Source organism: Scylla paramamosain, chromosome 21 (genome assembly GCF_035594125.1).
Source record: "Scylla paramamosain isolate STU-SP2022 chromosome 21, ASM3559412v1, whole genome shotgun sequence".
Classification (NCBI taxonomy): domain Eukaryota; kingdom Metazoa; phylum Arthropoda; class Malacostraca; order Decapoda; family Portunidae; genus Scylla; species Scylla paramamosain.
In genome coordinates this window covers 11,390,767-11,413,266 of record NC_087171.1, presented here as the reverse complement: position 1 = coordinate 11,413,266, position 22,500 = coordinate 11,390,767, and the positions used below count along the sequence as shown (strand labels likewise).

The window sequence follows — 22,500 nt, the reverse complement described above, 5'->3', positions numbered from 1 at the left end:
AAGATGGTCATCGAGGAGCAGTCTAAGGAGCAGGTCAGTACTTGCATTGTGTTGCGTCATTCCCGCTTAACCTCCGCCTCTCGCTAATGATGTATATGGTATGTATTTACTTATATATATTCATTTGTTTATTTGTTTTCCTCGATTATTGAATCATCTGCACTATGTACAGGCTATGCATGTATTCATCTGTTCATCTATTTATTTGTTTTCCTCGAATCTTGAATCCTCATTCGAACTCAAGTCCTCTGATCTTCTCTTGACAACATCATGAGCATAACATGACTAAGAAAACGTCTGAGCTGTCTGTATTGCCAGAGTTTCCATTACGAGACTCAACAAGACCTGGATTCAGTATAACAGCAGGAGAGCCGTGCGTTCATGAAGGAGTGACCTGAGACGAGGCGCATTTTTGAATCATGGTCACTTGTTCATATCCCAACTATGACCGAGTTCTCTGTTAAAATGTGCACTGTAGTCTATCTCTTGTTCTCTCAGCGCGACGAAGTTATGATTGGATTATCAGAGGATTTATTGCAGTGCTCGTCAACGTGGTTGTGTTGTGTCTTACATGACGGGGGATGTTAGCAGATTTGTGAGTGCGTGTATGTCCGCTGATCCTTCTGCCAGACGCGTATACTTGTTGCTTATATTTTTTTTTCACTTTCTGGAATATTGCTAGGATATTTTTCCTTCACGCCGGGTACTTACTGGCCTGGTTTTCTTCGTTATGTCTGTGATGTGAGTGGTGTAAACTTTGCTGCAAGTTTTCCGCTTTTAGTGAGAAAATTCACACGAGGCGTTCTCCGTGAACAGGGCCTTAGCGTTTTCCATTTTGATTTCCCGAAATGTAGTGATGTGATTCTGGGACTTGTTTATGAAGAGAACAATATTACTGCTATTACTTGGTGCACCGCGGAACAAGAGTTCCGAGTATTCTGCCTGGCGCGTCTTTCATCGTCTGGTATCGAAGTTTCGACCGATGCTCGTGCCAAACTAAGGATGACACCAGATTTTCATAAAAGATGAAAACATATTATGAAGCAGTAATATTGATGCACCAAGAAATGAGAATTCTTCCAGGAAAAGGCTTAAAACCCTTTGAAGCTGCGGTCCCCTCACAGCGGCGTCTCATCACACGCTCTGGTGGAAAACTAAATAAGCAAATGGCGTGTTTCTCTACTCCCACTTGAAGCCTTGCAGCGCCCCTGCTAGATTTTGGGAATGCTCTCTTGTACAGACCTGAAGGTGATCTGTCGCTTCGCAAGAGTTGTGTTTTGAACTAGATGAGCAAGTAGCGTATTTTCAACTTATTAGTTCTTGGTACGTACTTCCCATGTAGAAATTAGGAGGTAACTTTCGGGGAGTCCTAAAGCTTACTTATAATCTTACAAAGGATAGGTCTTGAATAGAAAATTAAGGAACTCTTCCACCTCTCCACCTTCCCCCAGCGGCCTCAGTGTACAAGACTTTCTAATCACTTTGTATTCTGACCACTTTATCACTGCAAGAATTAATCAGTATCTTCACTCTTTCATTTCTTCCACTGGTAAACTCTGGAACTCTCTGCTTATTTCTATTTTACCTGTTTTTACAACCTTAGCTGCTTCAAGAGTAGAATATCAACACACCTCTGGACTACACTGGGCAGTACTTCCTAAACATTTTTCCTAATCTTTTTTTTTTTTCCGGGAGGCGTAGCTATTCAACAGGCATTTTATTACGTTTATGTGCCCCGCTGCCAGTCTCCTCCTCACTGAATAAAAGGAGTTTGTTGAATGACGCGAGGGGAACCATTAACCTTTGATAGCCCTTGTAACAGCCTTGGTCGTAAACCTACTGAACGTTTCCTTCAAAACTATTCCCAGGCCGTGAGCTTGATGCAGAAATTGTGGTGTGTTCTTAGTGGAGTTACCATCATTTGTAGGTCTGCCATATCTATGTTAAGTATTGTGTTTATTTATTCACTGTAAAGAATGTTATGTTGATTTTTCCCATAGAAAGATTGTGTTATGTGTATTTATTCACCTCAGATAGTGTTATGTTTATTGACTGACTTCACCATAGAGAAGGAATGCCATGTTAATTTGATATCCATTGGGAGAGAGAGAGAGAGAGAGAGAGAGAGAGAGAGAGAGAGAGAGAGAGAGAGAGAGAGAGAGAGAGAGAGAGAGAGAGAGAGAGAGAGAGAGAGAGAATGCTATGTTTAATTAATTCCCCATAGATAGTGTTATGTTAGTATTTCCCATTCAGAAATAATGTTGTGCAACAATGTTATGTTTATTTCATTTCCCGTAGAAAAAGAGAGTGCTACGTCTATCAGTTCCCCATAGAAAAATAGTGCGATGCTGATATTTCCTTGATAATGTCTTTTTTTTAATCCCTTATTTATTTATTTTTTTTTTTTTAATCCCACAGTGTTATATTTGTTTTCTTTTTAATCCCTTATTTATTTATTTATTTATTTTAATCCCACAGTGTTATATTTGTTTTCCCATAGTGCTACATTTCTTTTTTCCCGAGTGACACAGGAATGGAAACAGCACTCTGTATAATATTTCCCCACAATTCAGGCAGGTAATGTGATGATATGGACGTGCGTAACTCGATGCAAGGGAATGAAAAATGTGCTTGATGCTAAATCGGGGTGGTGCTCACAAAGGCAAACACGCTACACTACCCCATCTGAAAATTAATGGACGTGTGCAAGAATAACACTTTTAGTCACCGGTCAGCGCGAGGGATGAGTGCTCTGCTTGTAGTGATGAGTGACGAATGCTTGGTACCACTTATTCCTGGATCTGTTATTCTTTAAAGCCTCGGTCTCCTGCTGCAATTACCTTTAACATTTATGATGGAAGATGCTGTGTTATTTTCAAGGGTGCTTCTAGGATTTTCAGATTAGTTTACTGAGGATTATGTTATTTCTTAAGGGAAAACATGGAAATTTATCTAATTAATATTCATCATTGTAGTTTAGCGAGGATTTTGTGTCATTATTTGAGGGAAAAACGTGGGAATCGAACTGATCACCACTGTACTCATTGAAAAACAGTTTGTACATTTTGCGTGAAACATGTTGGACCACAGTACGAATATCACTGAAATATTACTGTCTGACTTAGCACATGTTGGTAGGCCTGATGGCACGGCTGTCTGGTAATAGTTTTATTAGGGAACCATTCATCACGTTCCGAAGCAATGCACTGTACGAAGCTTCCAAGTCCACATGCAGGCGTACCAACACTCCCTCGACCCCTGAGTCAGTGTGTTCTGTTGGTAACCTGTGCACTAGCACTAAGACTTTTGAAATCCTGTACTGGCCTATGATAATAATAATAATAAAAAAAAAAGAAAAGAAATGCCCACTAAGGTGCCAGTTCCCAAAGAGAAAGCCACAATTATAATCCAAAACTGAAAGATAAGTTGCCCATAGTAATTTGGTCTTTTCTGTACATTGTTTCAGGTAAATAAAAAAAAAAAAGTAATATCTGTCAGCTTCCATTTATCGAGACTTGAGCTCCTGTGTTTCACCAGAGTAATTATTTCACTCTACGAAATGATTCAGATGATAAAACAATATGTAGCAACTGCTTCCACCTATTACATACCCGTTCTTGGTATTTGTGGTGCTCTTAATTAACATGCAGCAGTTCATTAGTCCATATATTGATTTCTGTTTCTCTAGCGCACATTAACCCATTCATTACGATGTACAAGAATTTACGGCTCTAAAAATCACTGTGCAAAATCTATTGAAGCACCACAAGAAAGAACATAATTAAAGCCATAGATTTTCCAATGTCACTCTAGGATAATGTCTAAATATAACTGGTGAACAAAAAGAATGAATTTTCTACACTAATCAATTTACGACGCCAAAAAATCAGTGTGCAAAATCTCTTTAAGGACTGTAAGAAGGAACAAAGAATTGAAACAATAGATATTCCAATGTCAAGCTAGAATAATGTTTTGATATAGCTGTTGAACAAATAGAAAAATATCAAGGGCAGTTTGTGATCAAGGGAGGATGTGTCAGTAGCTGTGAAAGGGTTACATTCACCATAGTGCTTGACATCCTTGCTTGTGGCGACTGTGCAGTGTGGTGAAACTCAGTAACCAAGGGGAAGAAAGTGGAGAGCTAATTAATAATGGAATAAGAAATTTATATTTAAATCTGTGCTCAGACTCCCACACATACTCGCTTCCCTTCAGGCTTCAGGCTCACTTCAAACTCCATTTTGCAGGAATATTGTGCAAATTTGTCATCGTCTGCATGTAACAGTTTACAAAAGACAGCTACCTACGTTTATTGGTGTGGATAATGTATATTTTATTGCATGAACGGCTCTGCGTGTGGGTGGAGTGGGACGACGAGAGAGAGAGAGAGAGAGAGAGAGAGAGAGAGAGAGAGAGAGAGAGAGAGAGAGAGAGAGAGAGAGAGAGATGTATTAATTTAAAACTTATTTTAGTCATGACTCTTATTACTTGAGTTTGCCTAGGACTGAAAGGCCAAGCCGGATTTGTTTGCACGAGCCTTGCTAAAACTCAAACAATGAACATCACAGTTATTTTTTCTGTTGTTAGTGTAAGTTGAATAGTTTAGTATCGGGGCGTCGGAGGGATAGGGAGAGGGGATCGCCATGCCACCTGCAGCTCGGGGGCGGCACTCCATAATGCAGTAAGTCAGGTGGGCAGGCAGTGGTGCTCTCTGCTTTCATAAAGGTCAGAGTTGCTACAGGACCTATGTCCTCTCGCTGACCTCCATCGCCAGCTCGGCAAGGCGGCAGGAAGGCCTCGCGTTGATAGTGAAGGGGTCGTGCTGAGTGGTCCGCTACGTCATCAGTCATTACAACTCACTCACTCACACCAGGCAAACTTCTCTTTCACTACTGTATATACATAGTGTTCTAATATTAGTTCATTACACGTCCCACGCACGTCATTGTTGTTCTATCTGCCTGATTTTTTGCTCTTCTTTGTCTACATTCACATCATACCACCTATCAGAGGCCAGCAGGTCAGGGTAACACCTTCAGAAATAAAAAAGAAAAGCAACATTTTAGACCAGAACGGCCTGGTAGTCACTGGCCAAGCCCGTACACGTGTGAACAAGAGGTCTCTTCTCAGAACCCTTGTTTTTGCCTCTATTCAGCTCCGTCGCTGCGGCGCTTCCACAACGAAAACACTGACTTTTTACACCATTTCTTGCGGGGCGAGGAGGAAGAGGAGGAGGAGGAGGAAAAAGGCCTCAGACGTGCCTGGAGCTGCAGACACGCCAAAGGAAGCTTTAACGTTAGGAAAGGGATTCTTGCGACAAATCCCCAGGAGGATAAGTAAGGTGCCCATGACTGGAGGCCTCCAGGGACGAGTCGCTTGTCGCCTGGGGATAGAGAACACCTGCTTGCCTTCCTCCCATTTCTTTGATGTTTTCAGTTTCTTGGTAAGTTCAATCACGCGTTCACCCGGGTCTCGTCTGGCTTCCCGTAAATCCCCGTGGACGTGGCCCTAATGTGGTTTTAGAAGCCTGTCGGGAATACGTGAAAGAGATGATTGGCGTTCACCGAAACTTAGTTATGAGCATAAATTGTGAGATGACTTAGTGCCAGAAGGGTGCAGCAGTTGGAGCAGTCTTCGACCTAGAATGTGCTGGCTCAGTGTGTCGTGTACTGGTGACCTCTTATCCACTGCCTCCTTGTTGTGCATTGCTTGGAACAGCGCGAGGATGCAGAACTTGTTTTGTTAAGCTTGAGTGGATTAGGCTTTCATTATAACAAAGGTCCGTGTTTTCAAAAGTTTGGCGCCTTACCTTGTACTTTTAATTGGTTGTAGTGTAGTGTAGTTTTCAAGGGTGTTTGTATGATTCTGGTAATAGTTCAAGAATTCAACATTATCAACAGGAAAAATACACCCATGAGAACTAAAGATCATCCCTGTGGCCCTGGAAAGCTACTGATGAGACCTGAGACCATTTAAGAGTATGGATTTACCTTCAAGAACCACAGTGATGCTTAGTCTGGTTCGCATGGGTGGCTTGCTTTTCCTATTGATGGTGGAAAATCCCCTTCAGACTATCACTGGAATCATGGAGTTACCCTCGAATGATAACGTCCACTAAAACCTGTGATCATTGGTCGAGAGAAGACGAAACTTAAACAGCATGCACCTTACACTTGTCTGTGATGGACCTGCGTAGTAGCTCCCTTGAATTGAAATCAGATAGGCAAATGATGTGGCTTTACTCACTGGCTTACTGCTGTGAACTCTGGATTAGTACTGACACTTGCTTATTGTTGCTTCATCTGGTGGATTAAGTAATCTGGCCCGCTGGATTTATATTACCACTGGCTGACTGTTGCTTCCTTTGAATTACTGGGTTTTGTATTCTTATGTGGACCAAATGATTAAATTAACTGAACGGACGGGGAATAGGAGGAAGATAAGGAAAAAGGAGGAGGAAGAAGAAGAGGAAGCTCAAGAGGAAGAGAGGAAGAGGAAAAAGAGAATGGAGAAGAGATGGAGACGGCGATGCAAGACAAAGATGAAGAGTAAGAGGAGGCGGCGGCGGTGCGCGACAAAGAGGAAGAAAAAGCGGATAGTGAGGAGATGAAGGAAGAGGAAGAGGAGCAGGAAGAGCAGCGAAAGATCAATTTCAGCTGCTACGTATTATCACACACACACACACACACACACACACACACACACACACACACACACACACACACACACACACACACACACACACACACACACACACACACACACATACACAAAACAAAACAAAAAATAAAGTATATATATTAACGAAACTTTTCAAGCGTCACACTTAAAAACTAAAAGTGTAAGAAAGGAGACTAAATCTTGTCTGGTGCCATTTGTGAGAGGGCGGCCATTAGGAACCGTTAGGTAATGGGAGGTGGGTGTTTGCAGAAAGCCTCTTCTTCCCCCTCTCCCCATCCCCTCGCCCCACCTACGCCCTGGTGATGCCCCCGCAACCTTCTACGTCCGCTACATCGACACCCAGAACCATGGAGAGGGCTTGGGCTATGTGATTGAATATTTTCTTTACTTTTTTTCTTTTTCCTCTCTTTTCTGTTTTCTCTTTTCTCGTATAGTGATATTTTTTGTGGGGTTCCTTTGTTTTTTTTTTTGTTTTTTTTTTAGGGGGGGTTAATCTTGTGGCAGTCTTTGTTTATATTTCTCTTATTTTGGACCTTTTTTTTTTGTATTTTGTTCTGTTTTCCTCTTTGTTTTATAGCGACCGTCATTCTTTTTTTTTTTTTTCTCTACTTTTAACGCTTTTTCTTTAGATTTATTTTCGTTTTTGTTTGGGACACTTTTCCTTTTTCCTTTTATTCAATAGCGGTCTATGTTCTCTTCCTTTTTATACTTCTCTACTTTTAGCCTGCTATTTTTTCCTTCCTCTTATTCTGCTGCTGCTGCTGCTTTTTTTTTTTTTATCGCTATTTTCTTATCAATCTTTATTACAGTTTTCGCGTATTGTGTCGATAAAACCTTAGCGCCATCTTCCACATCATCATTCATCACCATAACTACCACCATCACCGCCCTCACTATCACCATTTTCAGTAGCAGGGGCGTGGTGGTGGTGGTGATGGTTGGTGATGGTGATGGTGATGGTGATGGTGACGGTGACGGTGATGGACTTTCTCCACTCTTGTGTCTCGTATTCGCGTGTTTGGTTTTGCTGTGGAAAATTTATCGAGATTCGGTTTCTGTTTGAGTTAGTTTTGTTTTTGCCAGGCCTTGGGTGGCTGGCTGCTGTTCCGTCCACCTCTCCTTCTGTTATTGCCGGTTTTTGTGCCTGACATCACTTGAATATTTGTGTTTGTTTCCTCGTGATGACTGAAAGACTTTGTTCGGACCTCCGTCTTTTTGTTGGTACGCACGAACTTTATGGTGTTTAGTTTTCCTTAGGGTGCTGTGTTTAGGTGTTGTTGTTGTTGTTGTTGTTGTTGTTGTTGTTGTTGTTGTTGTGGTTCTTCTCTTCCTCCTCCTTCTTCTCCTCCTCCTCCTCCTCCTCCTCCTCCTCCTCCTCCTCCTCCTCCTCCTCCTCCTCCTCCTTCTTCTTATTATTATTATCATTATTATTATCATCATCATCATCATCATCATCATCATCATCATCATCATCATCATCATCATCATCATCATCATCATCATCATTATTATTATTATTATTATTATTATTATTATTATTATTATTATTATTATTATTATTATTATCATTATCCTCGTATTATTATCTTGCGTATTCCCATGGCAGGCTTCTGACTCGTGTTCACCAGTATATATTTACCAGGATTATACTTGAAGGCTTACGTGTTGCATTACATTACGGAAGTGAGCCGCCTTAATCTTATAATTCTTACTCGCTTTTCCTTGCTGGTCGAGTTTGCGCTGCGGAACTCTCCTGGTGCCTCGAGGTCCGATCCGCGAGTTTAAAAAGTTGAATTTACTGATCATACACGAGTAACCCTCTCCTTGAAAGACGGGATAGTTTAATTCGCATCACGGTATTTTACTCGCCAGCTTTGAAGTTGCTAAATTACTCTTTGGGCATGTTGGTTTTTACTGCTTCCCGTTTTTTTTTTTTTTTTCCTCTCAGAAGTTCATACAAACAAGCATTGAGGAACTTTGGGAAAATTGTGTTGGGTTTTCTAGTCGCTCTACGTATTCGCTTTCATAATGTCTGGTGTACTTTTGTCATCGCTTTGCTGTCGGTGTGTGCATTTCTCTCTCTCTCTCTCTCTCTCTCTCTCTCTCTCTCTCTCTCTCTCTCTCTCTCTCTCTCTCTCTCTCTCTCTCTCTCTCTCTCTCTCTCTCAAGATGAACCAATAATCCATGCATTCGTTTTTATTATAGTGTATAGATTTTCTCTTCTGTTCATCATGACGAACAGCCATTAAATGTTTGCCTAATGCTGCTCAGTTTCTCATTGTTCAGATGCAGCATTGAATTTCAAGAGATTTCATATGTATATTTACTGATTCATTTATTTAGGAGCGTCATTTTATTCTATTTATTTTATTTTTTTTGTTGGAACAGAATATTATGAGAGTCGAATGATGAAAAGACATTCTTATATTTTCCTCTGACGTTTCGATACGAGCATGTCAACACCAGTGCTCTGTAATGAGTAAGATAAAAGATGGTAAACGTCGTAGGGAATGGGAATTAAAGTATAGTTCGATATATGCACCAGTACCATGATGGATATTGTGTGTTTTCCTTTTTCATTGCAAGTTGCTCTTCTGCATGTAGTGTATCTTTGTTATTGTCTTTTTATCATATTTCATTCATTTATCTTCTATAGTCTTCCATGCTCTGTTTACCAAGTATTTGTTTATCTTTTATATGTATTTCAACAGCACAGTTATTTTTTTCCGCTTTATATATATATATATACTCGTATATATATATATATATATATATATATATATATATATATATATATATATATATATATATATATATATATTATATATATATATATATATATATATATATATATATATATATTAGGTTTTATGTTATTACTCTCTTCACTTCACCCAAGAAGAATTTAAGAGGGTTTCCACGTAATATTTCATGCCATGCAAAGCTCTTGTTACTCTTTGTTTCAACGACACATTTCTCTTCTTTCATTAATTTACTTTGTCATGCTTTCTACGTACAATCATACCAACATTTCTCTCGTCAGTGTCATGTTTCCTGTTTCCTGTTTCCTGTTTCCTGGAGCTTTTGTCTCCATTCATGTACGTTTTAACAGTGGACTTATTTTCTTTTACATTTATTAACTTTTTTTTTTTTTTTTTACCGAAAGTTTTTGTTTTTTGCACTTATTCTATTTTTTACATGTATTATTAACGTTTCAGTTTCCCACGTCTCAAACATTTTCATCTTGTTTCTTTCCAGCGTAATTAAAGTAAAATTTTTGGTGCTCTTTCTTGATGCAATTATCCTTCAACATGATATCTTTTTTCCCCTTCTGTAATCATTAAAGTATTTATATTTATACTCCACTATTATTATTATTATTATTATTATTATTATTATTATTATTATTATTATTATTATTATTATTATTATTGTTATTATTATTATTATTATTATTATTATTATTATTATTATTATTATCATCATTATTATTACATTTAATTTGATTTTTACTTACTTTTTTTTTTCATGTGAAGGAAACTAGCACAAGAAAACAAAATTTGAAAAAATCGAGATCGCTCAGTTGCCGCTTGTAAGAAAGTTAATTAGAAAACTTGAAAAAAAAAAAAAAGTCGATGCTCTTTTCTTAGAGGAGGAAAACAGAAGCAGCCATAGAGCTCCAGAGTTTACCTGCGACACGAATGAAAAGTGAAGATACTGGTTACCTCTTGCCTTAGTGCGATGGACAAAATAAGATTGAAAATAAGTGAGTTGTTTATCTCTTGCATTAGTGAGATGGAAAAACTAGGATGGAGAATAAGTATACAGTCTAGTGGAGCGAGTTTGCAGGAAGGGGGAATGGGGGGGAAGGAGGGAATGGAAGAGACCTACGGTAAACTTGTCGCTAGTATATCTGCATTCGAGTCACCGTCTATCTTTCTTCTAAGATTTCTCCCTTGTAAACTGTAATGACTATTCTTACTTGGTTTTAAATGTGGAGGGTAGATTTGGTGGAAACGCAAGGCTTCCAGTGATAGACAACTCTTTTCTTACGCCCTTACCTGCTTCAAGAGTGGAATATCAACACAACACTGGACTAAACATTTCCTAAACATTTTTCCTAATATTTTTTGGGAGGGAGGAGTGGCTGTTCAACAGACATTCAACTACCTTTATGTGCCCCGCTGCCAGCCTCCTTCACACTGAATAAAAGAAGCTTCTTGAATGGCTCTGAAGAATTACCATCTCCTATTGCAGAACTATGAATAAAGCACTCTTTCCTTATGCCGTGTTCCCCTCACCACCTGCCCCCAACCCGTCAGTCTCCTCACAATAGACAGTTTATTGAGCGACAGAAAATCGAGGGCTAGAGCGAGGCTGTCTCTTTACTGAAGTCAGAGCAGACTACGAGGCGGACAGACGGGACAAGGGAAACAAAAGTGACCGTTGCCAATTGTGTTCAAGTAAAAAAAAAAAAAAAGAAAAAAAGATATTGTGGTCGCTACATCGTTTTTTTTTTTTTCGAAGTCATTTTCTTTTTTTACTATTTTTTTCTTCATTTTTTTTCAATAATTATACTTTATTTTTTAAAAATGTGATTGAATTTTTTTGGCATCGCTTCTTTTCTGTTTTTTCATTTTACTTGTTATATCTTTTCTTCTGACAGTTAAATCAACGCTTGTTTTACATTTTTATGCGCCTCAGGTGAATCAGTTAAACAATTTCTCCACCTGTGTCTGTCCATTTATCCATCTATCTACCTGTCTGTGTTTGTCTCTATCTATCAGTCTGTCTGTATATAAATTAGTAAGTCAGCTAATCTGTCTGCTTGTCTATCTCTGTATCATCATATCAGTCTGCCAAGTAAGCAATCAAGCAATCAACCCGCCAATCACAGCAATCAGGCCAAATTACAGGATAAAATTAACGCCATCCACCACAGAATAGTCGATAACATACGGGAAAATTAGGGAAAATACAAAATCTCTTTCCCAGAAGTTATAAGAAATAGAACACATTTTACGACAAGGCGGCTTGATAGTGTGGCAAAAAAGTAAAAAGAAAAAAAAAAGAAATAAAAATTCAGGCTGTGTGGGGTGATTTTATCAATAAACAAAAACTGGCGCTGGAAAGTTACTTGATCCCTGTAAGCAGCATAATCTCTGTTATTTTGCTGCTGTTATGTGCACACGATTGCTCAGTAGTGCTTAAGATTATGCATACCGATTAACACAAAACTTCAGAAACATCCATGTGAGAAATGTCTAATGACCTCTCGTGCCGCCGTCATGCCTCGCTTTCTTTTTTGGCTCCACTGAAAATGTGGAACCAAGTGCATTTCTCGACAAAAATCCTCGACCATCCTGAAAATGTTCCTCCCACTCCTGATCCTGCTGGTGTGTGCACGGCTGGGCGGCGGGAGGATACGCAGTGATTTACGACATCCACTGCTCACCTGGACATGATTGCACCAAGATGAACGCTGCAGGAAATCTTTGTGCTTGTTTACCCGAGGCGACTGGAAGTGTGTGTGTGTGTGTGTGTGTGTGTGTTTGTGTGGAGGACAGCGTGTAGGAGTGCGTGATGCTAAGTTTTGTTTGTGAATATTGCCTTCAGTGCTGCCTCACCAAGTGTCTTACTGCAGCGCAACATTCGCTTTCCACATCTGCAGTCCAAGAGCAGGCCTTTAGTTTTTATGTTTCTCCAACCTTCTCAAGCCAAATTATTCCTTATGCATGATATTTTAACACTGAGATGGTGTGATTAAATTTTCTTTAGAATTACCTGTACATATGTTCTTAAGTGTAAACTCAGAATGGATCTTAAGACAAATATTTTTCCATATTACTGTATATCTATCCACAATTTACCTGTGATACTGATTGGAGGTGCCTTGTAGAAATGTGAATCGAACCCTTCCGTGCTGTACGCCCCTCATCACCGTAGTCCAAGCCGCCATCTTACACTTCCTTTTCCGCCACCCAGCCCTGAAACCATGGAGTCAATCAAGTCAATCAAGGAGTCTTCCCTTTTACTCCCTTAAGCATCTTACCTTACATCAGAGCAGCTGACCACAAACTCCGATAGGCTGACAAGGTTGCTGTTGCCTGTTCTTCCCTTGTCTGATCAATATGAAGGAACACTGTCACCCACTAGACGTACGCGCCACACGAGATGTTTGCCTTAAAACAATTTATTAATTCACGAAAAAAAAACTCAATAAATCAGTCTTTTCTTGTTTACGTTGATTGGCGCGTAATTCATATCACAGAGAAAAATATACCGTTGGCCATTGGGTGAAATTTTATTTTATTTTTTTTTCACAATATATCGCTGATGGAGGCCTTTTTGTGTGTAGTGACGATCCTGTACAGGACTGACGCGGAGACTGTGTCGCAGAATGATACTGGACTGGCTGCTGTGTTGACAACGGTGTCGATTCCTCTTTATTTGGTTCAGGCCGCGCACAGCTTTTGTTAGAGAGAGAGAGAGAGAGAGAGAGAGAGAGAGAGAGAGAGAGAGAGAGAGAGAGAGAGAGAGAAATTCCTTTCTGTAATACGAGTGTACTATGTCGGCATCATTCCTTTTCAGAGTGACGTTACCATTACATTCCTTCCCCGGGTAACCTGATTCTACCAGGCCAAGATACACCTGAGAGCCGTCCCCTTCCTCTCTCTCTCTCTCTCTCTCTCTCTCTCTCTCTCTCTCTCTCTCTCTCTCTCTCTCTCTCTCTCTCTCTCTCTCTCTCTCTCTCTCTCTCTCTCTCTCTCTCTCTCTCCGCGCAAGATCCCTAGACGGCAGCTTCCGTAAATCTTACGGCAAGACCCAAGCGTCAGAATACCTCGGAGATAAGAGATACAGCACGGAGAGAGAGAGAGAGAGAGAGAGAGAGAGAGAGAGAGAGAGAGAGAGAGAGAGAGAGAGAGAGAGAGAGAGAGAGAGTATTTCAAAGGTGTCCCCGAAAGGAAGGAAGGAAGGAATCTTTTAGGGATAAGTTCAGGTTTCAGGATAACCGACCACCGCTGTCTGTTTTCTTGGAGGAAGTAACGTGAAGGGTGAAATGGTGCTCACTGTTATTGCGGTAACACCAACAACAAAAATAGCTACAATAGCAACAACAATGCTAACACCCACAACAACAACATCAATTATAACTACAACGACAACTACAGCTATTACTACTACTACTACTACTACTACTACTACTACTACTACTACTGCAATAATTTCAATAGCAGCAATGACAACAACAATAACAATAACATCAACAACAAGCACTACTACTACTACTACTACTACTACTACTACTACTACTACTTCTACTAGTACAACTACCACTACCATCACCACCTTTATCACCACCACCGTCGCCGCCTATTACATTCACAATAATAATACTTTAGTGATGCTAATAATACTTGTAATATTTAACTTAAAAACCCAAATCATTGATGTTGGATAAGCCCTGACAAATTCAATCAGATATAATTATATAATCAAATCATTCCTTTCAACGCTCCTGACTTTTGTGGGGAATGCTGTCAGTCAGTGAAGCTCAGCTCATTGGCTACATGTTGCTTCCCTCATGTTCAGGTGATGTTTGTGAGCTTATTTATTTATTTATTTATTTATTTTTTTATAGAAAGGACACTGGCAAAGGATTACAACAAAAATGTAGATAAAAAAAAAAAACTCACTCAGGTCGTAGTCCATAAAGGTAAGGGTCAAAAGGACAATCCAAAATTGGAGTGTCTTGAAACTTCCCTCATGAAACTGTTTGAGTATGAAATGGAAAAATACACGAGTCTCAGAGTTTACTGGTGAAAGGGATGAAAGATTAAGAGTACTGGTTAATTCTTGTATTAGGGAGGTGGATAAAATAAGGAGTGAGAGAAAGAAGAAAATCTTGTGCAGCGAGGCCGCGGGAGGCGCTGGGAATGCAGTTATTGACGTCAGAGAATCAGTTAGCGTTAAAAAAGCGGTAGAAGACAGCAAAAGATGCAACATTGCGGCGGAGAGAGATGTTGGGAACAGTCATTTGGATGAGAGGAGTAGATATAACGAAATGCTTTTTGATTCCACCCTGTTCAAAGGAGCTTGCAGTCACTGAGACCAGAACATCATTGCAAAGATATCCTCATTGTAATTTTACTTATCATTGTTTGAGGCGACGGTAGCTAAATTAAAAAAAAAAAAAGCAAAAACTAAACATTATTTTTAAGGATTTCCTGAAAGTGACTAGTGAAAGATAGTAGTGATCCTATTCTACATAATAATATTTGGCGTTTTATAGAACTTCAAAAAGAATATTTGTGTTAGGCTACTTTTTTTTTTCAAGTTGTTGTATATGTGAAGCTCTAAGAAATGTGTAATGTTGAGTGTTTGAAATAGGATTATTACCGTCATAGTTGTCTCTTTTGTTAACAGTACTGCCATTAGTGCTGTATTTTGTTGTTGTCACCATCTCGATTACTGGCACGATTACTCGGAATTGCAGCATTGGTAGAATTGCTACCGGTATCAGAGAGAGAGAGAGAGAGAGAAGAAGCGAAGAAAAATAGTGGCAAACGCTCGAGGCAAGACGTATTCTAGTGAGTGTTGGGTTGAGGCAAAACCGGCAAACTTCATTCCGGGAACAACCCACGAGGCAAGACAGTACAGTAATGGACAGCAGACAGAATTGACTTGGAAAGCAGAGGACGCACACATTCTTTTTATTAGGCAGAGAGATGCTGTTGGTATGGATGAAAATTCTTAACCATGTTACTGGATTGAAAGAGAGAGGAACGAGTGAAATTCGAGATGAATCCTTCACACAAAACCAAAGTTAGTCGTGCTGACTAACTAACTTTTCTTAGTAAAACCCATGGGGTCTAGAATGAGTGGCAGCATTAGTCTCAGTGACTAACATAATGTTAGTCAATTTGTGACTGAGCACTCAACCTGAGTATGGTCTTACTCAAATATATCTGACTAATGATTTCGTACTGTTCACTGCTTCTACTAACCACATTAGTAAAGTGGATCATAGGTTAGTCAATTAAATGACTAATTAGTTAGTCTTTCTTAGGCAGATGATGAATCATTAGTACCTTTAGTACTAGCAGCTAGCTACTGCTGTCTCAAGGTTAGGGAAAGAATAGGTAATAAATTCAATAAATTCATATACAATTAAATGTTCCCTCCATTTCATTGCATTAAAAAAAATAAATAAAAAAATAAACACTATAATTTTTTATCATCTATAGTATAATATGCTTTTCACTTGAACATTTGACAGAAAGCTCCCCTCAAAACTGTAATGATATATAAAAACAGATGTAAAAAATAAACTCCATTAGTAACACTTCATCCTAGTATGAGAAAAAAAAAAAGCAACACAAAAACAACCTGTTTTGACAAGCCATTAAGTAAATAATACACATTTGTGAGTATTAATCACTAAAACTTGCAATGTGGAAAAGAAAGTAAGCATCTCTTAGGATATGAATATTAAACCTTCCTCCCATTCATAAACTAAAGGAAAAAATATGTAAGTAAAGTTAACATAAATTAAATGTAAGGAGTTACAGACCCTGTAAAGAATAATTAATTAGTCCACTGCTAATCATTATATCACAGTACTTTTAAGAAACTTTGGGAAACAACCAGTGCAAAAATAGACATTTAACCTTATTTGTACAAGCTTTTAACCCAGATCATATCCATATGTCACCATTAATCCTTTAAAGCCACACAAAAAAAAGAAAATGAGTATTTCTATGGGATATACTAACTAAACAAATCTACAGAAATGCTCAGAACAGTAATAAAGAAGCTTCACGTATCACTTGCAATAACATAGAGAAATAAAAAAAAAGTAAAAAATGCATTAAAAAAAATAAATAAAAATATATGCATCATATGGTACATGAAGAATACTTCCCAATTTGGAGAGAGAGAGAGAGAGAGAGAGAGAGAGAGAGAGAGAGAGAGAGAGAGAGAGAGAGAGAGAGAGAGAGAGAGAGAGAGAGAGAGAGAGAGTCTACTCTCCATTCATTGTATATATATATATATATATATATATATATATATATATATATATATATATATATATATATATATATATATATATATATATATATATATATATATATATATATATATATATATATATATATATATATATATATATATATAACATAAGATAACAATTCAGTAAGATTTCATGAATACTGGGTTAGGGGGAAGGGGAAGTACAAGTATTTCCTTTTCCTTTTAGAAAACTTATTAACATAATGTTATGTATTTATTTCACTGATTAATCTTTAACTAGTAATTGACTAGTGTGTGTGTGTGTGTGTGTGTGTGTGTGTGACAGAGAGAGAGAGAGAGAGAGAGAGAGAGAGAGAGAGAGAGAGAGAGAGAGAGAGAGAGAGAGAGAGAGAGAGAGAGAGAGAGAGAGAGAGAGAGAGAGAGAGGCATTATGTGTGGAGTTGAATATATTTGGAAGCAGATTTATGCATTTTTGTAGCTCAATTCTGTCTTTACTTCATTGAGTTTTACAAGTAGAGATCTTGTTTTTGAAGTGTTACCTTTGTCATACTTGATACCTAAGAGATGGGATGTTGTGAAACGGAGGAAATGTTCACAGTTTTTTGGGTGTTCAATATTAAACACAAAGCCCTGCTACCAATGAGACTACAGCCATAGAAATACATGTTGGTTCAGCTACAGGTGCACCATCAAATACACACTAGACTGCCCTGTTCTTAGTTCTTCTTCTGGTACCTTAAGGAAGAAATAATAGTGTAAACATTAATAACATTTTGACATTAAAATAAAATTTATATGTAGATGTATATCTTAAGGTGATAATATATTCAGAAATTTCAATATATACACACCACTCTAAAATCAAAGGTGCTGAAATTTAACCTTAGTAAAAATGGAGTCTTTCCTTTCTCCAAGCAGGTGAAGTAACCCCAATATAACTAAGCAAGCATCTGGTGCAAATAAATAAATATATAAATAAATATGATAATAAGTAAATCAAATAAACAAAAGAAAATTAACTGTGTAAGGAAAAAGTGAAGATATGGTCACATCCAATAGGACAGTCCACTAATTTGAGTACCAATCTTTTAAAAGCCTCCTGTAATTAATGCTTTATCACATAAGAATTAACAAAAATAAAGCTCCTCGATGGTTCTACTAATTATATGAATGACAAGCATTTTGATTGAATGCTCAGAACGACCAGTATACTAATGATTTTTGTCCTTTGTGTCACAGCAGCAAATCTTTTGTACAAGTATGCAGTTATGTTTTTTACTTGAGACACTATTTGGGTAATATCATAATGCAGTAATGCTTCGTCTAGCAAGTCCTCATAAGAATACGATGAGTACTGATCGAAAAAAAAAAAAAAAGAAAGAAAGAAAACCCCAGCCGAACCTACATGCCTCGACATAACGCACTGATGTTCCGAACTCCCGATCCTTCTCATCATATCCACCAAAACAGTGTGAGAAGTCCTGAACTTCATCACAACCATGGAAGAAACCTTTATCAGACTGTTTGCACTTGCGCTAGTGCCGGCAAAGGTGACTCCAAGAATTCTATCTCCACACGAATTAGTGACCTGTCTTATTGGACTGCAAGGGAAGAGGATGCAGCTAACATTTCTAAAAAGATTGATAATATTTACATTTTGAATTTCAAATTGGACAGCCTATTTGGTTTATTTACACTAGAAATAATGTCTTTCCTTACGAGAGAGAGAGAGAGAGAGAGAGAGAGAGAGAGAGAGAGAGAGAGAGAGAGAGAGAGAGAGAGAGAGAGAGAGAGATGCTTTACACCTATTAAAATCTTTAACATCACTTATGCTGCAAACAATTATTTAGCCATAGCACTCAGCCAAAAATTTGAGAGAAGAGCAGGAATTTAACAATTAAATGAGTACCTTTATAGAAATTGGTGCAAGCATTACAGTTAGATAGGTCATGCTTAATACAATGTTTGGTTTTTGCATGCAGCATAGTTTCATGAATACTAGGCTTATAAAAAGTGAAAGATGCATTGTTAATGATGAAAAGATACATATATTAAATTGCTACCAGCTACTGAAATGAACAAATTGAACTAGACATTACTCGCATTGACTTTCATCGTGGTCATAGAGTTCAAGTAAGGTTTCCATATACAGAGGAACTGCTTTTCTTTTTTTGAGAATGGCAATTATTGGGAGCCTATATTTCTCCAGCCCTTTCAAAACTGCTACTCTTGGGTCTGGTTCATCCGCTTGTGGTTCTAATCTCAGGAACTCCTTGATTATCTGTAAAGATATAAGCATCAAATAATTATAAGTGAAGGTTACAGAGATGAGCATCCGCAATAACTGTACTTACTAGTTATGAGTGCTTATCTCCCGTCACTGAGTCCTTTGAGCCTGAGAGGGAGAATGGAAGTACCGGTAGTTAAATATCAATTACCTACTATAAAATATAAATAGCTATATACATTATAGCCCTACAAATAAAGTTGACAATTAGTAACAATATGTAGCAAAATCCATTAAGTGTACATATATACACACTTACGCCATCAAAAGCCTGAATCCACGGGTACAAGTTCAGGGTTTCTGCTACAAGAATGTTCCCATTGATTATTTTTTTGCGTCTCTCAGAGAGTGTCAACTGCATGAGGCGTTCAGCCTGAGGAAAATCATTAAAGTAAAATTAGTTTTCATAAGTTGACTGTCCCGCCAGCCTCCCTCTCTCCCTCATATATATATATATATATATATATATATATATATATATATATATATATATATATATATATATATATATATATATATATATATATATATATATATATATATATATATATATATATATATATATATATATATATATATACGAGCATCATTTTTCAGTGGCTATCCACCAGTACCACTGAAATTGCTTACATAAGAGCAGGTATTTTTAAACAACACCAGTAAAGAAGTCTCTGAAATATAAAAAAGATAAATCAAGGGTACAAATATCACATACCTTATCTAACTCGGGATCTTTCTTCATCCAATGTAGAGCAAGCCACTGTCTATGGCTCTCTAATGACTCATCATCTTCTGAATGGGGCCTTGGTGGAAGGTAAGCCTTTACTCCATACATCAGTGGACACGTAGTCTCTTTTGGCGCTTTGCAAGGGATCTTCTTTTTCCTTGACGTCACCTCAGTCACTGAGGAATCCTGCCTCTTTCTTGAATTCTGAAACTTGCGCTGGATGTGCAATTTCCATTGCAGCTGCAATTCATGCTCCTCGAGATCACTGTTTCTCAGGATGGCAGGAAATGATGTCAAAACAGCATTTGCCATATTCATATACTGTTCTGATGTTGGATAGCTGAAATATGATAATGATAATAATAATAACAATAATAATAATAATAATAATAATAATAATAATAATAATAATAATAATAACATATTATTAATAATAATGTCACAATACCTTGATATGTAATAATGATGATAACAATAATAATGATATCAATCTAGCTAACTATATAGATGGCTTAATTCCTTTTATTATATTATTATTATTATTATTATTATCATTATTATTATTTTTGTTGTTGTTCTTCTTAACAATCACCTAATTGTGCTTTTGTCCCAGTGAAATTGGCAGATAGTGGGTACACTATCAGAATAGCACACTCAAAGGTGGTTTCACATCTATCAGTGCCATATTAGTATCGTATAGTGTCAGTGATATCCATGTCGCTTTCGTGACGTCTATGCACACATATCCTTTCAGACGTGGAGTTGGCTATGATTGTCATAATTCTTGATGAAGAGCAAGATGCTTGCTTAACAAAAAATAAAGAAAAGAAAAGTGGGTACATGAAACGTGGAAGAAAAAGAGAAACTGAAGGAGATTTTGCTACTCTGTACGAGGAATTAATTAAGAATGTCCAAAAACTGTTTGATGACATTGCTCAGTGATGTGTGGTGTGGTGTGGTATGGTGTGGTGTGTTATGATGTGGTGTGGTGTGATGTGGTGTGTTCTGGTAAGTATAATGTACAATGTGATTAATTACATCAATTAAAAAGAGTATTTATCACCATTTCAATTTCTTCTATTTTATTTCAAACACTTGTCCGACATCCGTGAAAATTTTTAAAATACCAGTGACGACGATATTCCATTTCACGGAACGGAGATGTAACAATCACTTCAGTCAAAACATGGTACTTCGCCGGACATGTGTAAATGCTTCCGCTGAATTCCAAAATGATGAATTTTTTTTTTACTGACACTGAAGCACTGAACATCATGGAACGAATACGGCACTGATGTGTGTGAAGCGACCTTAACCCGTATCCCTCTGGAGGCATATTCCCGAAGTCTGGTAATGTTTCGGCCCATTTACTCTTGTAGCGGTTAGGTTAGGTTAGATCAACTTACGTATAGGTAATTTTGTGCGAGAATCTCAATGAGACTATTTTTGAGAGAATCCTACAACTAGTTTTGGAGCTACAGCCTAGTGTCCATACAGGCTCAGGCTGGCAGACGACTCCTTCCAGACTTCAGGAATATGCATTCTGACCCTTCACAAGAGCTGACATCAGATCCCGGTATGAACACAGGCGGTGCATCCCATGTTCTTTTGTCCCTCTTCTCATTGCCTTCCCATTATATATATATATATATATATATATATATATATATATATATATATATATATATATATATATATATATATATAACACTCAACATCCCTACATGCAACAAAACTTACCAAAACACACTCAAAATACACTCAAAACATCCAAAACACAACCAAAACACATCACAACACCCCAAAATACCCACTACACTCACCTAAACACAACCAAATATTGAATATTCACTCAAAACACCCCGTAACATCTAAAAATATCCAAATGACCCACCCCAACCACGCTAAATTTATCCAAAACACACTCAAAGCACCCCAATATACCTAAAACTCATCCAAACACACTCAAAAGATTTAAAACACCCAAAATACACTACAACACCCCAAAACTCATCAAACACACCCAAAACACATCAAAACATCCAAAACACACTTAAAGCACCCCTCAACACCACAAACACGCCACAAACACACCCTTAAAGACCCAAAACTACTTGCACACAATCAAATACACCTCAAAAGACCAGACACACACACCCAAACTCACCGAAACACTTAAAACAGAAAATAAACCCAAAACAAACTCACTACACCTCAATATACCCCCAAACACACCCATAACACACAAAAACATCCCACAATATACTCAAAACACCCCACACGACTCAAATCACTTACAATATAACTAAAAACATCCTAAACCACATTTAAAACACCCAAAATTCACCCAAAACACAATGATAACAGCAAATATACACCCAAACCCCACCTAAACACCACCAAAACACACTCTAAACACCCCACAATATTCCTACATACATCCTAAACACGTAAAACACCCAAAACATACCAAATATTACAGAAAACTGCAGCGCAGCAAGGGAAACTAAGCTAAATATTGTTTACCTGTTTTGCCTCCTCCTCCATTTCTTTTTATTTCTTCCTTCTCCTCTTTCATTTCTCTTATTTTCTTCCTTCTACTACAAGTATCTACACGCCTGACTTTAGAAACAGCTGGAAACACTTGGAAAACACTGGAAATTACGGTAAATATTGGGGAGACACTGGAGCAGACCGAGTCCCGAATCCTTGATGACGTCACAGGCGAGGTGCCGGCGCCCCGCTGCCATACGTACGTAACGTATTTCAT

General features: G+C 37.9%; 1 protein-coding gene across 1 annotated transcript in view; it reads left to right on the top strand.

Annotated features, from left to right (window-relative positions):
• Positions 1 to 22,500, top strand: part of LOC135111281 (adenylate cyclase type 3-like) — a 198,485-nt gene that overhangs the window by 44,588 nt on the left and 131,397 nt on the right. The window contains 1 exon segment of the mRNA XM_064024517.1: positions 1 to 33. This exon segment is cut by the window's left edge and continues 117 nt beyond it. Within this exon segment, the coding sequence (XP_063880587.1) occupies positions 1 to 33 (33 nt within the window).